The sequence below is a fragment of the Rattus rattus genome, chromosome 17, assembly GCF_011064425.1.
Source record: "Rattus rattus isolate New Zealand chromosome 17, Rrattus_CSIRO_v1, whole genome shotgun sequence".
Lineage (NCBI taxonomy): Eukaryota > Metazoa > Chordata > Mammalia > Rodentia > Muridae > Rattus > Rattus rattus.
The window spans coordinates 849,343-864,994 of record NC_046170.1 but is presented as its reverse complement, the minus strand read 5'-3'; the positions used below and the strand labels follow the sequence as shown (position 1 = coordinate 864,994).

General features: G+C 50.7%; 1 protein-coding gene across 4 annotated transcripts in view; it reads right to left on the bottom strand.

Annotated features, from left to right (window-relative positions):
* The window catches only part of Gnao1 (G protein subunit alpha o1), a 175,094-nt gene that overhangs the window by 41,098 nt on the left and 118,344 nt on the right, over window positions 1-15,652 (bottom strand). For all 4 annotated transcript variants that reach the window (XR_004386116.1, XM_032888088.1, XM_032888090.1 and 1 more), the window contains exon 4: window positions 828-988. Coding sequence is in view for 3 of the 4 variants with exons in the window: in XM_032888088.1 (XP_032743979.1) it covers window positions 828-988 (161 nt within the window). In the remaining variant the exon portion in view is untranslated. The remainder of the gene's footprint in view (window positions 1-827; window positions 989-15,652) is intronic.

Here is a 15,652-nt window from a genome sequence, read left to right as displayed (position 1 = left end):
GCACTGTCTGCATGGCTTTCTGCCTGTATATTTTTGTTGTTATTCCTCGTGTATGTGTTTTGATTGTTTGAGACAGGATTCGTCTATTTAGCCCTAGCTGACCTGGAATTCTCTGTAGACCAGGTTGGCCCTTGGTTCACAAAGATCCGCCTGCTTCTATTCCCTGAGTGCTGGGATGAAGGTGCTTTATTCACACCTGCCTCTTCCAGTTCACACTCACGGCCTGGGGCTTCTTAGATAGAAGAAAGACACCCTACCTGCGAGTCTGGACCCTCCTCTATGGGGTCTTAGCTGAGTTTTGTTGCTGGAGGCATCATGACCAAGGCGACTCTTATAAAAGACATTTAGTTAGGGCTGGCTCACAGTTTCAGAGGTTTGGCCCATTACCGTCATAGCAGGAAGCATGGCAGCGTGCAAGCAGACATGGTATTGGAATTGCTGAGAGTTCCACATCTTGATTTGAAGTCAGATTGGTTCTCCAGAACTGGGTGGAGCTTGAACACTAGGAGACCTCAAAGCCCACCTACACAGTGACACTTCTTCCAACAAGGCCACACCTCCTAATGGTGCCACTTCCCATGGGCCAACATATTTACCCATCATAGGTGGTGCACAGGTTCCTGTCCTCCAGAAACTTCCTGTGTGGTTGTCTGTTGGGTTTCTCCCTTCCCTGACCTCTTCCTCATCCTAGACACAGGAAGTGAAGTCCTCGCCCCTCACTGATATCACTCCCTGAAGTCAGAACCTTTCCCCTCTCACCAGTCTCTCAGCCTCCATCCCTGCGCCAGCGTCCTCCTCCAGCCTTCGGCCTGCGCGTGCGCACTTACTATTTGGCAGAGTCGTTGAGCTGATACTCCCGAGATCGGTTGAAGCACTCCTGGATCCCCGAGTCGCCCCAGAGTCGCATCATGGAAGAAAGCAGTTCTGCAGAGAATGGTTCAGTGTCCTCCATGCGACTCACCACATCACACACCATCTTGGAGTCTGCCTGCAAGGACAGACGGACACATCGGTGAGGCTTCCAGTACAATCTCTGCCGAGACACCACACAGGGCCTGCATCTCAGGAACTGTGAGTGGTTCTGGGTGCCCAGGGCCTTGGGCCTCACTTTCCTCCAAAGCCATTCTGCCTCAAGAAAGTTCTAGAAAAGAGATTCTCAACTTGTGGGTCTCGGACCCCTTTGTGGGGGTTAAAAGACCCTTTCATGGGAGTTGCCTAAGACCAGTAAAAGCACAGGTATCTACATTACAATGCACGGCAGTTAGCAAAACCACAGTTATGAAGTAGCAGTGGGAACAAGTTTATGGTTGGGATCACCACAGCATGAGGAACTGAATTACAGGTTTGCAGCGTTAGGAAGGCTGAGAACCCCTGCTCTACAGTCACAAACTCCACGGTCAGTTCTCCGCCTTTCTCTTCCCTAAAACACCTCTACTTCCACCTGAAAACGAGGCTTTTGTACAGGATTTATTTTCCCCTTGGGTGGGGAACAACATTTTAAAGCCTGTCTTCTTAGTCTAGAGTTATCATTTCCTGTTTTCTACTCGGAGGGAGCGAGTCCCTGGATCTTGTCTCTACCTGGGAAAGGGTCTGGTTATTTGAGAACTCCGAGGGACTGGACTTGGGTGGAGTTATTCTTTACAGGTATATGAAGCTTTTCACAGATATTTAAAACTCATGTCAATACTGACTGAATCACAGGAACTCAGGCCCTTACATGTTTTATTTGCGCTTTGTTATGTTAGTACAAGCTGGCCTTGAACTCATGATTTTCCTACCTCAGCTCAGTATAAGATTCCATGTGTGTGCCACCATGCCCAGTTTAAAATGTAATTTTCTTTATTTGTATTCAGTTTTCTATGGCCGTCAGGCCTGCTATGTAATCCAGGAGCAGGAAAAGAGACGATCAGTGACACCCAAGCTCGCCCCTTCCTCCTGCTCCTTGTCTGAGGGGCACAGCTGAATGTGCTTAAGGCATGTGAGTGAGTAGAGACCAAGAGTCTTGATGGCTGCAGGGAAACTCCTGGGTAGTTCACAGGCTTTTCAAGCCCATTCCTCAGCTACAGAACAAGCAGGGCTCACTCATTTTCAGAGGTGACAAGAATTCAGAACAAGCACAGGAACACTACTGTCTCAAAGGCTGTTGGGAGCCACAGGGCTGCACTGCTGCCACTGCTGTGCACACGAGCAGCTCTGCACAGCTTAGCAAGGACAGCCATGCACGCACATTGATCGCCCAAGGACAGCCGTGCACACACACTGATCGCTCAGACCCTCACAACTATGAACTATGAACTATGGCAACAGTATGATCGGACGCTTCTTTGATTTCTGTCCATTCCCTGTGCCCTGCTCCCCTTGGGCAGAATACACTTCCTGCTTCCCAAACCTGTGGCTACAGTGTCAGTTAGACAGGGAGGAATTAGCAGGCTTGAAGGTCATTCGGGATGGTCTTTCCTTACCAGAAGCTTGTAAAACCAGGGACTGCAACTGTCAGGAGAATGGGACCTGAGCTGAACTGTGGGTCCTAGGCAGAGTAGACCTGCCCTCTGCATTGTTGGGATAACAACAGACACCTCCCTACCTACAAGCTCAGTACTTGTGAGGCAGGCAGGTGCTCCCCAACCAGTCAGGACCACACCTCAAGACTGTCTCAGAGAGAGACAGGTATGGGAGAAGGGTAGATGGGGATCAAATCTTGTAAGATTCCTACTTAGGGGGACTTTGTGGTAAAGAACAAAGACTACTGTCTCCTCCCTTTAGAGTTGATTCAAGTGGGTCTGTTAACACCATCTGCAAAGGCAGGACAATGCCTTTCAGGGGAGGCAGTCAGTTCCAGAGACATCAGGAGCAGGATAAAGCATATCTGAAATGTGGGCTGGTACAGCAGTGCCTTCTGGTGGCCACTGTCCACTTGCACTCTTTCAGAGTACTTCTCTTTACTCTGTAATGGAACCTACTTTCCTTCTAAAGGTGATTATTTTATGTGTATGGGTGCCTGAATGCATATCTGTGTACCATGTGTGCCTGCGGAGGCCAGAAGAGGGCATCAGGGTTAGAGAAAAGCTGGTGCTGCTAACTGCTGAGCCACCTCTCCAGCCCTCATTGTAGCTTCTGTGCTGTGCTCTGGGTGCCTCATTGGAACTCTTCCAACAGAGGGAAATTCAGATAACAGGACTTCCCTTGGCCACAGTACGACACGGGGTGGCAGTGTGTGGATTCCAATAGGATGCGTTTTGCCTGCTTCTGCTGGTTGATGTGGGCCTCTGCATCACCCTGAATGGGCCTGGGCTTCCATTCATCTCAGCAGTGGACCTGGGATACACACACAGAGCAGAGCCCACAGCAGGTCTCTGAGCCAAGTAGCTGAGTTTAGGGGAGGGCTGTTCCATGTGTTGGCTGTGGCACTTGGCAACATAGCACCTATGGGTGTTAGTCAGGACTACAGAGAGGTTCAGGGACCCAGTGACATTCCTTCTGTTTCTTTCTCAAGGTTGGAGCTTTATCACAGGTTGGGAGACACATGTTATGGACACACCCTTGTAAGCTTGCTTCATTTGAAAAATCCTGGGCTAACAATACACGTCCCTAGAGGGCAGACGGAAGAGCAGCACAGGGTCAAAACGGAGGCTAATGGGGTCGCCTGGGCTGGGAAGACAGTGTCCAACATCATGCCTTTCCATAGTTTTGCCTGCATAACTCTGCTTTGAGCCCTTTCAAAACCAGTAGATACACCGTGTGGCTAGCTAGTTTGGGAAGTAAGTGGGTGGTGTGCAAGTCCTTGGCATCCTCTGGGGTGGGAGAGACAAAGGAAACAGCTCAACACCTGGAGGGTCTGTGGAAAGGCTGAGTGGGTATCCTGTGGCTTGAAGATTTCTTTGGAGTTCTGCTATCTGACTAGTGGCTCTTTGTTAGAGCCTGGCTATTGCCTAAGGTTTATGAGAAAGGTTACAGCTGTGTTCCCCCTGCCTGCTCCAAGAAGGAAGTGACTCCTGGCAGGAAACTGGAAGGCCATGCCCATCACCCTAACCAAGACACAGCGCTTTGGGGACAGTGTTCAAACACCTAGGTGGCTAAGCCACCTCACCTGATTTTTTTTTTTTTTTTGGGTTGGGGGAGAAGGGTTCTCTAAGGCAGCCTGGTTTCCTAGGGTCATTCTGGAAAGTGGGTGAGTTTGGACGTTTGGTGCCCCAGGCAGCCAGAATGATTCAAGGAGAGGTGGGTGGAGAAGGGGAAGCAGCTTCCACCTGAAGCTAAAAACAGCTTCGGGACCTGTGACTCAGGGACCAGCGCTTCGCCTGGCCTGGCTGCCCTTAGGGCATCTCTGAAATCTCTGGGTCAGTCTTACACCTGTGGGGGCAGCCAGTGGACCTAGCTAGAGTCCCCAAGTTCCTCAACTCCCAAACCCCTAGGAGCCTGTCAGTTCAGTGCACTGACAGATTTAGAACAGGGCAGGACTCAAGGGGCTCATGGGGCAGGTCAGGCGAGGCTTCTGGTGGGTCAGAGTCATCCAATCTGAGTGACCGAGCCACGTCACATCCACATAGAGGATGTGGGGGGTTGTGCGAAGATAAACTGTGAGCCCCCTAAGGCTGTTTTGTCCCTAAATGTGGGGTGTGGAGTGTGTGGAACTTTATGCTTTCTGCCCTCAAAGTCCTGCCTGTAGCCTGCAGCTGTGGTAGGAGTTGTCCCGGGGTCTTCCACATACAGCTCAGGGGTCCAGACTTCTCCCTCCTCCCCAGGAGAGCTGAGAGGGAGGAGCCCATGCTAGCCCATCTGTCCCTGGTCCCTTTCCATCTCCCCTAGCTGAGACGTTACTTCTTGTGCTACCCACCTGGCAGAGAAGCCAGAGGCCATGGACAGCTGCTCCCATTCTTTTCCTGCATCCTCACCAACTTCCTGTGGCCTCAATCTTGCTCTCTGCAGCCTGGGTATAGCCAGAGATCACTAGCGTCCTAACACTGAGACTCCCTTCTTCATTAGATAAAGAATCCCTGTTTTCGTTTGTTTGTTTTTGAGACAAAGTTTCTTTGTGTGCTCTTGGCTACTGGAACTCACTCTGTACAGCAGGCTCATTTCAGACTTAGAGATCTGCCTGCCTCTGTCTCCCCAGTGCTGGGACTAAAGGTGTGCACCACCACTGCCCAGCAGAACCCCCAAGTTTTATCTGGGCACAATGCAACTATGCACAATGCACAATGCACAACTAAAAAGGTGCCCATCTTAATGATTCAAGTGGTTAGGGTGATCACTCAGCAAATTCCCCAACAGAAGCACGCTCAAGCAGAACAAAGAGGTACCATTTAAAGAAAAGATCCAGGGCCGATAAAAATGGTTCTGTGGGTAAAGGCCCTGTCCCTATGACCTGAGTTTGATCCTTGGGACTCAACCACATTGTGGAAGGAGACTCCTACACTTTGTTCTCTGATATCCACAGACATGCTAAGTCTTTCTCTTCTTTGTACACAAAATAATAAATGAATAAATGAATGAATAAATAAATGAATGAATGAATGAATAAATTTTTAAGTAAAATAACGATATTATCCACAAGGCCGAGGAAACAGCTCAGTGGCAGAATGCCTACCCCACCCCCACCCCTAACCTTTTCCTTCCCAGTGCTCAGAACTTAAGCTGTGGCGGCCAGAGCTCCAGCAGCGGGCGGCGTCATCATGTAGGACAGGTGGGACAGTGGTCTGAAAACAACCCAGGTCCTGACAACTGCATGCAAGTTGTGCTAACATGATTTCAACTGCTTAGTTTTTAATTTTAAAACAACATTTCTGTCCTATTTCAACACTGTGTTCAGAGCATCCACAGCCTAACCTGATGTAAATGGTTACAAGAGCTGTTATGAGTTTATGCTCTCTTTCAATAGTCCCCATTGTTCCTCTGAAAGCATCATCGTGTCCCAGTAAGCACACTGACCTGCTTGTCTTCACTCTCCACTCGCCCCACTGATGGGCCCTGGCCACACAGTCCTTTCCTCCCATTGGCTGATCAGGCTGTCAATCCCCATCAGGGGCTCCATTGTGCAGGGTACTTTTGCTCTGGCCACGCCTACCTTGACTATCCTTTCTCCACCATGTGGCTGTTGCTGGATGTGTGTGTTCGGGCAGGGTGACCTCGTGACCTCTCATGTGCCCTGGAGCTCACAGTGCCCTGTAGAAAAGTTGCTGCACACCAGTCTGATGTGACAAAGGCTCTTTGGCATTTTAGTGTCAGACTTGGCCCTAGCGTGTATCATGCTATAGCTGACAGCTCAGGACTCATGTCAGGTACAGCTAGGGGGCAAGGGGATCTTCACTAACATTCCCGGAAGCTGTGTGGGCACCGAGCAACTAACAGGGGAGTCCACCCCGTTCCTTTGCACGACTGCCCTCAGGCCCAGGGAATGGGGCTCACCCCAATCACAGTCTTCTTGTCTAGGCCTCCTCCTAAGCCAGAGGTGCAGCTCACATTCCAGTGCCCTTTTTTCCAATATGGCTTCCCAGCACTGTGCCCTCCTGCTGGTCAGATGTGAAGAGATGTGCTGTGCCCAGAGAAATTAAGGTCTGGCAAAGCACAGGCCTACGTTTGGGGTAGACCCATGAGGTGCCGCAGTCCTCCCAAACTCCTCTGTTGAAATCTCAGCCCCGGGATGATGGTATAGGAATCACTATGCAGGTATGGCTGGCTTGAGGGGACAGTCTTCATGGTTGGATTAATGTCCTTCTAAGACACCTGAGAGAGACCCTCGCCCTCCATCATGTGGAACAAGGAGAGAGCAGGAAGAGTGTCTGGACCAGGAAGTGTTCTCACAGACTGAGAAGTCTGCCAGCATCTGGACCTTGGGCCTTCCAGCCTCCAGGGTTGTGAGACATTTCTGCTGCATGGAGTTATCCAGTCTGTGGTGGCTGAAGTTACAGCTGCCCGAGAAGATGAAGACACCAGGTCTGACCTCGTGAGATTATGGGTGGACCCTTCTGGAGCTAGCACCCATGGAGAGCATGCCCTGGGATCCTGCCTTGGCCCGATGCGGGAGGCCCAGCAAGGGCCAGGCCCTTTCTGCTGGGTGCTGCTCTCTCCATCTCCAGCATTTCCACTCTCGTCTGCTGTCAGCAGAACCCTGGCTTCCCAGGAGGAAGACACGCCCTTCCTTGAGCCAGTCTGAGTGTGGATGGGGCTGACATTATCTTCTGATTTGGGGGCAGACACACATGTTCTAGATAATTCTACTGGCCCATGTACAGTTTGGGGTGTGCCAATTTGTCAAGTTAAGCTTACAACCAACCACAGTATCTCAACCAGCCCCTAGGATATTTGTTGAAACTATCAATAAGGAATCCCAAAGCCTGCAGATGTGTGGAGTGGTCACTGATGAAGACACAGCCAAGACAGCGATAGATCAGCGTTGAACAAAGCTAGTGCCTGGATTCACATCCTTGTTTTCCCATAGGGTCATCACACAACAACAAAACACACAGTGTAGGGCGGCCATCAGCTGTGCTAGCCTCTCCCCGGCGGATGGGCATGCACTTTCTCACCTCTCGAGTTGCTGTGGGCATGCAGTGGTGAGCAGGGGCTGGGAGGTCAGGACCCTTCTCTGGGAACGGCTGGAACTGCAGGTCTGAACATCAGTAGTCAAGCACTGCTCTTATAGATTTAGGATCAGGAGACTGGGAGAAGATGTGGCTTCTAGAAGTCACCAGCAAGAAACCTCTTTTTTAAAATTACGTCAATGACAGAAACAGCGTGGCTATTCTGACTGTTTTAAATAGTATAGCCTGTCTGCTTAAATGGCTCTCACTCCTAATGTAGACATACAAATGGGTTGATAGAACTCAGTGTAGACAAGAATCACTTTGGAGGACCTCAGGGCTCTAGAAGACTCCTTGTGTAGACCCGTGCATGATGGCAGGGAGATGCTGGGTGTGTGTGTGTGTGTGTGTGTGTGTGTGTGTGCGCGCAGCTTGGCCTAGTTTCCCAGAAGCAGGCTGCCTTATGCCCTTGCTGGGGAGTGGAGAACGTCCAGGCTAGTATCAGGGTAGTGAGGCCCTTGAACTGGAGGCACATAGCGGACCAAGTGCTGCAGGGCAGATCCTGAGCATGCATTGCCAGCAGTACTCGGACCTATGTCAGGCCAGCCAGTGGGACAGCCCACTGGTACCTAGGGAGCTTGTTGTTCCAGAGTTGTCTACAGCAGGTCTCTAGAGCTAAACCCACTGGGGGAGAGTCAGTGAGGGCCTGTCCACTGAGCATATCGGCTCCCACTTGTTGGGCCACAGGCAGCCTCTGTGCTGATTTCTGCACCGATGTCTCAGAGATGTAGTGATGCCTGTCTGTACTGTGCTATTCCCAGGGCGAGCATTAGTGATGGCCAAGTGAGGTCAACTCTGGCCACATATCTTCTGCCCCAGCATCCCACGCTGCAGGAGCTTACAAGGTGCCAGATACATTCGTTGTTTGAAGGCTTGTGGGCAAACTGTACCTCTTAGGACTTGGGTTTTCTAAACCCTTCCATGTTCCTCAGTGCAGTGTAGGCTTTTCTAGAAGAATGGGCAGCAAAGAATCTGAAAGCCAGAGGATCACAAAAGACCCAGGTCCTCTCAAGGACGGAGGTGCGAAAGGGTAATAGTGGAAGAGGGACAGGCATCTCCAGTTGGTGGCCCAGGTCCAAGTCCTGGCCCCGTGCCTGATTCCCAGTGGCCTTAGACAGACCCCGTACCCACCTAAGGCTTCTGCTCCCCCACTGGCACCCGGGGAGAAAGAAGGCCATTTGTGCAGATGAGCCAGGCTGACGATGTGACAGCTCTGCGGTGTGAAAGAGCCCCGCAAATGCTAGTTATTATGAGCAAAGATGGCGCCTCAGACACAAACAACAAGCTGACATAAATAAGCCTGCTTTGTACAAGACTTTCCAGGCAGGCATGATAATCTTGATAACAATAATCATAGTAATTATAATAATAACCCCTTCCATCTGAGTAGCTGCTTTGGATCGCTCAGAGTTTTCCTCCATCTCCAATCTTTGAGGCCAAGTGAAATGAAATGGAAGTGTGAGCATGGGCGTGCGTCCCCTCCTACCCCCTAGCTCTCCAGCTGCAGCAAAGGCCTTCACGGGCCCCACCTTGCCCCATGCGCTGCAGTTGTCTCCATCACCACCAGGGGGCAGGAGAGCACAGGCTGACAAGAGGAACAGGGTGCCAGGCACGGCCTGGCAGGGCCTGGCCCAGTGAGCCAGGGCTATGTTACTGGATACTGACTAGCAGCTCTGGGATGCTGAGAACCCACTGAGGCACTGCAGCCCCAGCAGGCAGAGAGCGGTGTGGGCGGCATTCTGAAACCCCACACTGCCAGCCACATCTGGCTGAGGCCTGAACCTGTGAAAAAGCAACCATGTTTCTTTCACTCGCAGAGAGCCTTCTGCTCTACACTTGAGCGTTAGAACGCCGCCGCACTTCGAGGGGAAGCAGTAGCCCTGCTCCCTCACATCTCCAGCAGAGTCTGTTGTCCTGGTCCCTGCTCCCACCACCATCCATTTCAGACATGAAGGCACTTCGGTGGCAGTGGCAGTAACTGGGGTACACCAGGTACTTGGTGACTGGGACTAGATGTGCTTGGAGCTTCTCACCTTTGAGCTTAAGGCCCTGACAATACCTCTGCCTACAGCATGTTGTCAGCTCACAGGGTCTCTGGGGTTGCGGGGCTGTGTGTCCACCATCTACTTTGGGGGAGAGGACCGTCCTGATTCCCTCCGAAGACCCTGAAGCAAAGCTGAGAGCTTGGCACTTTACAGCTTTGCCTTCTCTCCAGTTAGGACCGCACCCCTGCCCTCTAAGCCTGCTGGTCTTCCACACGGCCCTGTGCCTTTTCTAGGTATCAAAGGGACTTGGGGTCAAGGATGGGACCTGGAGCCGAAGCAACCTATGGATGTCCCCCTGGCACACAGATAGGCCTGGGCTCACAAGGGGCTTGGTGGAGGCAAGACAAAGTGCGGGGTCGAGTGGGGTAGGGCAGGACGAGATCATCAAATGCAGGATGAAGGCCCTGTGTCTTAGCCACAGTAGAGATGGTTCAACCTTCACGGGCAACGGTGTTTGTCACCCAGCTGCTACAGGTTCCAAGCACAGTAACTAATGTTACCGTACACTCAGAGCTCCAACCATCTACCCTTTGGGCCAGCTTTGTCTAGCTCCAGTTCTCCTCTTGATGCTCTGCTCTCCGGGGTGGGTACAGACCCACTCTGAGCAGCTGAGGCATCAAGCCGGCTCCAACCGCTCACAAATCAGCTTTGGAGAACGAGACAGAAAATCTCAAATTCATGCTGCCTCCACCCACCCTCTGTGTCCTCTCTTCTGAGCCCAGTGTTTTAAGAAGGACAAAAGAACAGAATCGGATAGACGGAATTTCTAAGAAATGAACAAGAGCAGATTCAGATTATCCACAGAGAGTTTGGTCAAAGAGGAAGAAAAGTGATAATGGCCAACCTCATATCCTCAGAATACAGAGTAACAGAGATAAATGGTTTAATTAGGGCGGCCTCGCCAGCAGATATTAGCAACCCAATTAGGGAAGAGAGCGGATGGATTCTGGGACTCCACACACACGGTGGGGCAGGCAGAGGCAGGATGTGAGGCTGGCAGCTTGGCAGGTTGGTACCACTCTCCAGATCACTCACAGACACCCTTCCAGACCCAGTTTCTGCCCCATTCATCAGAGTGGTCAGGAACTTCTATGCTGGACTGGTGAGGTGGCTCAGTGGGTAAAGCTCATGCTGCTAAGCCGATGATGTGCGTTTGACCCCTGGGACACATTGTTACAAGGATAAATCAGCTTCCAAAAGTTGTCCAGTGACCTCCACATGTAACACACTACAGACATACAGACACACAGACACACATACACACAGACACACACACACACACACACACACTCTCTTTCAATAAATAATAAATAAATAAATGTAAAAAGAAAAAGGAAGAAGAGGGTTGGAGTAGGAGGATCTGGACAAGTCAGTAAGACCCTGTGTCAGAGTGAAGCGTGGGTTGGGGTGTGCTTTAATGGGAGAGCTTTCCCCACCTCGGGTTCAACTCTAACAGCAGCAGCAGCAGTAGCGACAGCAGCTTGTACACACAAGTTGCTTCATATTCTGGGGAATTTTAAAGAATAATTTTCTGAAAAAGATTCCTTTTTAAAACTATATATCTATGTGAAGGACCCAATATTTTATAGCCAAAACAACACATTAGATCAAGCACAAAATCCCATTGGATCGAGCTATCTTTTACCAGGCAAGATTTTAAAGAGATCTGTGAAGATAATAAGCTATGGAATTCTTCATTTTAAAAATAATTTTGGAAAATAGAGGAGAATTTTATGAAGTGTTATTCATATCAGCAGGCGATGAGTTTATCATATTTATTACTTTGTAGTTCTGAAGTAAAACCGAGGTCTGGCCATACATTTCACCACAGTCACTCCCCAGCCTCGGCACCTAACTATCTGCCTAAGCTGGTCACGAAACACCAGCCCCCCCCAGCTCAAGTGAGCCTCTCACTTCCAGGTCCTAAGCAGGCAGGGGCCGCTATGCCCAGTAATTACTAGTATTTTTTTTTTTTTTTTGGAGCTGGGGACCAAACCCAGGGCCTTGCACTTGCTAGGCAAGCGCTCTACCACTGAGCTAAATCCCCAACCCTACTAGTATTTTTAAATGAAGAAATACTTAAAACTTTCTTCATTCTAACAACTACTTCTTTCTTCCTCCTCCTCCTCTTCTTCCTCCTCCCCCTCTTCCTCCTCCTTCAACATGTGTGTTTTGCCTGCATCTATGTCTGTGCACCATGTGCATGCCTGGTGCCTGTGAAGGTCTGAAGGGGATACTGGATCTCTTGAACTGGAGTTACAGATGATTGTGAGAGCTGGGAATTGAACTCAGGACCTTTGGAAGAGCAGTCGGTGCTCTTAACCTCTGAGCCATCTCTCCAATTTCCTATTTCTAACCTCTATTGCAATTACATATAAAAGCTAACACACACAAGTGCGGATTAAATATGTTTGAAAACTAGTAGAGCAGGCTGTTCTTTCCCCAGCCCCCTCGTAGCTTCTGCTCAAGCCCTGCGTCAGCCGGTGACTAATACTAGTTTTCTTCTACACATCTTTGTACTTTATAAATGCCATATTCCTATGGAAAACGGAGAATCTGTATAAAGCAGTCTAAATAGAAGGCACCCATAAAAATAGCCACAGTGACAGCAGAACACTATTTTAGTTTTAATTCTAGCAGGACCCCATGGTCTGGTGCAGGCTCCCTGCCTGGGCCCTTCCTTCGCTCCATGTCAGGGTCTCAGGGTCTCAGGTGTTACGGGTGTAGAAGCACCTGCCTGAGACTCAACATGAGGGGCTGAAGGAGTGAGATGTGTTCTCGACTTGGACCCTGCCTCTACACGCTTGTGACTCTGTTCTTCTGGCCCAATCCCATCTTACAGACTGGCGACATGTGCCTCAAGGGGCTCTGAGTAGAAGGTCTTCCAGGACCTCCAGTCAGCTATACAAAGTAAGGCCGCTGCTGCGGTGTGGCGGATAGTCTCATGGTTGGGAGGAGGGCTGTAAGCTACAGCCAGCACTTGGGGAGTCTTGGGCAGGTGCACGTGGATGCCAGATGTCTCCTGAGTGTTTTCCTCAATGATTTCTACCTTATCCTTTGGAGACAGGGTCTCTCAGGGAGCCAGAAGCTCATTGGTTGAGGTGATCTCAGGATCTCGTGCTTGTAGAGATGGAGCTCTCTCCCCAGCCTGTGGCTCCACGTCTTTAAAGGCGGCAAACGCTGCCTCTCTTTGGCTTTATTATCAGAGACGCTGATGTAGGTTCTAAGACTTGGATGTCACTTGGCCAGTAGGGAGCCCAACCCTTGGCCAACACCAGAGCCAGCACCAGCGTCCACATGCAGCACTGCTTCCCACTGTGGACTGTCTGTCTGTCTGTCCAGGCCTGGGGGAGGAGGTGTGGCCATGTCTCAGGAGAGGAGGATGGATGGGAGCCTGCCTCGTCCAGTTCCCTCTGGACAGGTCTTTTGCAGGAAAAGCTGGCACCCGGGAGACTCTCTTGCTGTCACCACTGCTCTCCTCAGCCCTGCCTTAAGAGATTAGAGCTCCTAGAGGGCCTGGGTAGTGCCTACCCTGGGGACCCAGGGTTAGTATGTTGACTCCAGCAGTGTTTACATGAGGCAGGTGGGGTGGTGACAGGTGTAAAAAACAAGGATGACAAATAGTTCTATCAGCTACAACACAGGTGAGGTAAAGAGGCAGCTGTGACTGAGGACCAGCTAGGTCAGACACAGGTCCCAGCCCACTGCCCTGGGTGAGGTAGGAGGTGCCAGGGTTGGATGCCCAGTCCCTGGCTCTTGATGCCTTCCCAGAGGAAGAAGCATGGGAGACTAGGAAGCTAAGAAAGTATCCAGGGCCTACAGTGGCCAGGAGGAAGGAGGGATGGGCAGCACCCTGAATGTCTAGGCCAGCCCAGGGGCAGGTGGGTAGAGCTGTTTCATCATGGATGTCACTGGCCTGAAAACTTTCTGGAGTCCGGAATGAGGCTGACTGCTTCCTTTCCCACTTGGTCCTTCTCATACTGATTCTCCCTGCCATAGACACTGGGTGAAGGACCTGGAGGGAAGGGATGATGGCTTTCTGCTTCCCTAGAGACGTTTGGTGCCCCAGGAGCACCAGAGCTGCAGTGGTGTGCCCTTCCTACTTTGGGGAGAAAGGCCTTGGCTCAAGCTGGCATTCACCCATGTGACTAACTGTAAGGCCACGCAACAGGCCACCAGATGCCACAAGGGCTCTGTTTCTACTCTCCAAGTCCTTTTGGTTCTCTCTTCTATCACTCCATTGGTATTCCCGTCTCCCTTCTCCTCTGTGCAGTAAGGTACAAGACTTGCTAATTTCATTTGGCCAGGAGGGGTCTGCAGCCCAACCCTTGGCTCCAGAGACTACACCAGCGTCCACATGCAGCACTGCTTCCCACTGTGGTCTGTCTGTCTGTCTTCCCAGGCCTGGTGGAGGAAGCCAGGTAGGGGTGGATGGGAGCCTGCCTATCTCAGACCCCCCTGGGCAGGGTCTATCCAGGGTGCTCTAACCCTGGCATCTTCACTAATATTTCTATCCACTGCGTTCTTCTGCCCCTTGCTTCTCCCCCCTGCATGGTGCTCTGCCTCTGCTTAGACTACAGGTTTTGCACACAATCTCTATTGCTTCAAAGAGAAACAGACAAAATAGCATGTCAACTGGGGAAGAGAAAGATAAGGTTTCTGGAATCTCAAACTATCTGCACCATGCCACCCATGCTGTCCATGCCCCAAGGAACACTGAACGCCCCATGACACACAGTAGGCATGCAGTAAGAAAGGTCATGTTCTACACTGAACACTCACCCCATGACACACAGTAGGCATGCAGTAAGAAAGGTCATGTTCTACACTGAACACTCACTCCATGACACACAGTAGGCATGCAGTAGAAAGGTCATGTTCTACACTGAACACTCACTCCATGACACACAGTAGGCATGCAAGAAACACCTGTTACATTTCTACTGCATTTATACCATTCTAGCTATAATTTACTTAGTATCTGCCATTAAACGTTCTTCTATTTAAACATACTTTAAACAAAAGGAAATGTAGTATAACCTAGAAAATCTATGCAGAGCTTTTCGGGGGCAGCAGTGTTAAGGATTGAGCCTGGAGCCTGGCCCATGCCAGGCAACCATTCAACCACTGATCTCCAGTTCCCATCCCTAAAATATGCTTGATCCATTAAAATAACGACATAAAAACCGCATGTAACCTCATGTTCATCCACCTTACTAAAAGCATCTGATTCCATTACATTAGGGAGCACTGCTCCAGTGCCCAGCTTGATCCGGGGCACCAGGAACAATCCCAGGCCCTGGGCTGCAATCTGAGAGCAGCTCACTCCTTCTTCCCGCCTGTTGTCCTTGCCCTTGTCACTCATTTGTCTCCCTTGTCACTCACACTGCTTCCTCTCCTAGGGCAGGGTAAGAGGGCAATTGAGGGGGATGAAGGGATAGATACCTCAGAGGTGTCAGGAGTCAGATGGGTGAGCAGACCAAGCAGAAGGAGCAGAAAGAGTATTTTCCAAAAACTTGTGGACAATTCTAGGATCTGATCTTGCCCAGAGAGAGCCCGGGCAAGTCCCTGTGATTGCACGTGACTGCGTGTGACTGCGTGTGACTTCCTCCTCAGCTGTAAAACTGGTGCTTTTCGTTATATGCTCTTTTCAGGGTGTCTGCCAAGGAACCCAGGTGTGTGTGTGTGTGTGTGTGTGTGTGTGTGTGTGTGTGTGTGTGTGTGTGTGTGTGTGTGTGTGTGTGTGTGTGAGATGTACACCAGGGTTAGCCGTGTGAGAAGCAATAATGGTAATAACAGCAGAACCGGCTGCCCTGAGTGCTTCCACGCAATACACTACGGTGGACAAGAGAGGATGTTCAGGAGTCCTCTAGGGCAAATGGCCGCTCATATCCCCCTGCCCTCTACCCCCTACCACATCTCTATACACTGGGAGAGAAACTAGAATCCCCAGAATTCTGGGAGAAGGCAGCAGGTCTTCTATACCCTGAGAGGTCACCAGGAGCAAGTCCTTCAAGAGCAACGTCT